Source organism: Carya illinoinensis, chromosome 2, assembly GCF_018687715.1.
Source record: "Carya illinoinensis cultivar Pawnee chromosome 2, C.illinoinensisPawnee_v1, whole genome shotgun sequence".
Lineage (NCBI taxonomy): Eukaryota > Viridiplantae > Streptophyta > Magnoliopsida > Fagales > Juglandaceae > Carya > Carya illinoinensis.
Window position 1 is genome coordinate 35,886,294 of NC_056753.1, and position 2,884 is coordinate 35,889,177.

Sequence of the window (2,884 nt, forward strand, 5' to 3'; positions counted from 1 at the left end):
TTGAGCGGTGAACCAAAGAACTCGATGGGGGAATTAAGCCAACAATTTTAACTCCAGATCACTCTCGTTATCTGAATACAGAAGTCTGCTACTTTCCCAACAGAATTAGTTTTCTCACACAAACTTAGAACATTTGTGTTTTGCTAATTAAACAAATATAGAACATGTTTGAAAACTTGAAATTCTACGGCAATGCTGCTAAACTTCGAAGTATACGAAGTTCAGTCCATTGTGTTCAATTCATTACCAGCCTCTTGAATTGTCTCGTAGTGTTAATATGCTTTCCGACAAAAGTCCATGTTCAACTATTTTACTTTCATTGAAATGATATTTGTTAATCTTAGATTCAGACATTCACACAATCTGGAATATTTCATAAAGACTAGAGTGAAAATACTTCATATATATATATAGGTATTTAATTTAAAATTAAGCCGCGGGCTTACATAAATTATCAGCCACTTCAGCGCCTAACATTCCCTCCCCTTTTGCTTTTCCTTTCACTTTCTCTCGCACCGTTACAAAAGTCAAAAAGTTTCACCCCCCACAAACACACTTTTCCCGGATTTTCTTGCTCTTTCCCGCACATAAACTTTCCAATAGAATTAAAAAAAGTTAAAAAACCAAAATGACATATATTGAGCTGGGAAAATCGGGATTTTGTTAGACCCTGAAATTCTTTCCAATGAAAGTCTGTGAGAACTGCCAACTGGAAGGGACAATGTTCCACGAGGTGGAGCTGCGGCGATCACTGGCTGTGACCCTGAAAGATAGTGACTGACCCACCAAAACTGCATTTGACTGCCAATTTTGACCCCAGTTTCGGCTCATGGTCATCCACCCAGTCTTTGATCCCTTCACGCTCACCTTCACTATATCCCCTGCACCCGCGACGTTGGTAATCAGAACCAAGTTGAAGTAACGGTGGCCGTTGATTGTGAACCTGATCCCACCCAGCTTTCGGCATGGCACCCTACACACAAACATAACAAATTCAATTAGGCACAAAAGGTAAATATCAAGTAAATTAAGATTCATTTGGAAAAGTAAATTAAAATCTTCTCTGACTACAGATATCCAACCTCCCACGCGTCTCTCAGTTTCTCGTACCATTAGACTCTTAGGAAGGCGCGCTCACGCTAGTGTACCAGAAAAGTCCATTCTGTTTCTTGTTGGGAGTCGTGCTGGTGCGGAAATGGGTGGGTCCGACCTGAACCCTTTTCAGATTGATGGACGAGAGATCACAGGCCCATTTCTGAGGCCCCTTTCCTCGTGTCACGGTTAGATGGGGACGTGACAATCACGTGGGTCAAAGTAGAGGTGATTCTATGATGTCAGCACGGGATGGACGGTTCAGATTTTACTGGCAGTAAATTTAACGTACTACGACGGAAATCACTAGGAAATCAATTTTCTGATACTTTCGATGTTCATCGACTGTACAAGTACGTGGACATTCAGTCAACCCAATCTAATAGCTTAAGGTCAATGCCATGCAGGGTTTTTCTTTTCTTTTTATCTTTTTCCAAAGAATACCGCAACTTTACCATTCGTCAGAAACACAGTCAGTCCAGAGATGAGTTGAGTACAGGCGTAAAAGAAAGCAAAAGAGCACGTATATAGTTAGTACGAGAGGCTCACCGGCGGTAAGAGACAGGGACAATGCCGGCACGGTACTCGGCGATCTTGAGGAACATGGGCATGGCGAGGTCGAAGTGGGGACGAGGAGGGTTGCACCACCCGCCATTATCATTGGGAAGCGCATAGTTGGGAGGGCAAAAGTTGGTGGCGGTGATGAGGATGGAGGGGCTGCCTGAGTGGCACCACTGTGGTTCGTTAGCGCACTTGATCTCGAAGCAAGCTCCGCAGCTCAACCCATTGTTGAATAGAGCAGTGCTCAGTGCAGCTGTGTTCACGCCGTAGCCTTGGCTGTAAAGGTTTCCGTACCCACAAGCACCTCCTGGAGAGGGGGAAAAAAAGCGTACGATGAGAAAATAGAGTACTTGCAATGTGTGAGATTTTGTGAGTAAAGCCTAAGGATCCAAAGAATGGCAAATGGATTCTTGGAGTTTGTGGGTTTTGCTGTGTTTGAAATGAGCGGCATGTTTATCTTTGACAGTCATTGGGTTGTATAGAACCAGTGAAATACTGGTGAACTTTCTACTCTTTGGTGGAAAATGAAGCTAGAAACCTTTGGTTAGAAAAGCTTTCAAACGACTTAAAACAGAGTTCTAAAACAAATAAATAGATAAAGCAGAGATCTGGAGAGACTTTCCATTTTCGTAGACTCTACCATGAAGAGCTATAATGAGTAGGAAACAGAGTACGTACCCATAGTTCCAGAGGCGTCATTGCCACCGTAAAAGGTAGCATGGGCGGTTTCCCACGATCCGCCGGAGTAAACCCCCGGGATTCTGGCGTCAGCCAGAGTCAAAAGTGCCAATATCAGATAAAGAATGCAGGCCAGAGCACTCATAGGAGTTGCCATATCTTTTGAATGCTCCAAGGCCACGGAGGAAGAAATGGCTTGATGCTTATTGGCTGTGTGTGGGAGGGTCTTGGGGGTGTTAAGCAGAAGCAAAAGAATGCACTCTATTTATTGATGCAGAAAAGAAAAAGACCTATTGTCAAAATAAAATAAAAAAATATAAAATAAAAGGCAGAATTTGAGGGAATAAATTATAACCCTTGATTAATGGTGTTTGGTCTCGCTCCCAATCAAGCACTTTTTTTTTTTTTGTTTTCTTCTTCCTTCCAATCTGTGTCACCAGTAGTCTTTTGTTTTGAATTGACGGAACTGCCCCTGGGAATTTGATTTATTTATTTTTTTCCCTTTGCCGTAGATAACAAGTGTTCTTTTGGGCAAAAGCAAGGGATGCGTAAT

At 42.6% G+C, this 2,884-nt stretch overlaps 1 protein-coding gene across 1 annotated transcript; it reads right to left on the reverse strand.

Moving 5' to 3' along the window:
• Positions 1-383: 383 nt before the first annotated feature.
• Positions 384-2,584, reverse strand: LOC122301415 (expansin-A4). Its single transcript, XM_043112767.1, has 3 exons — positions 2,332-2,584; positions 1,642-1,960; positions 384-973 (listed from the first exon to the last, which is right to left on the reverse strand). The coding sequence occupies exons 1-3, from the start codon at positions 2,486-2,488 to the stop codon at positions 664-666; spliced, it is 786 nt and encodes a 261-aa protein (XP_042968701.1). The 5' UTR covers positions 2,489-2,584; the 3' UTR covers positions 384-663.
• Between the last annotated feature and the right edge of the window lie 300 nt (positions 2,585-2,884).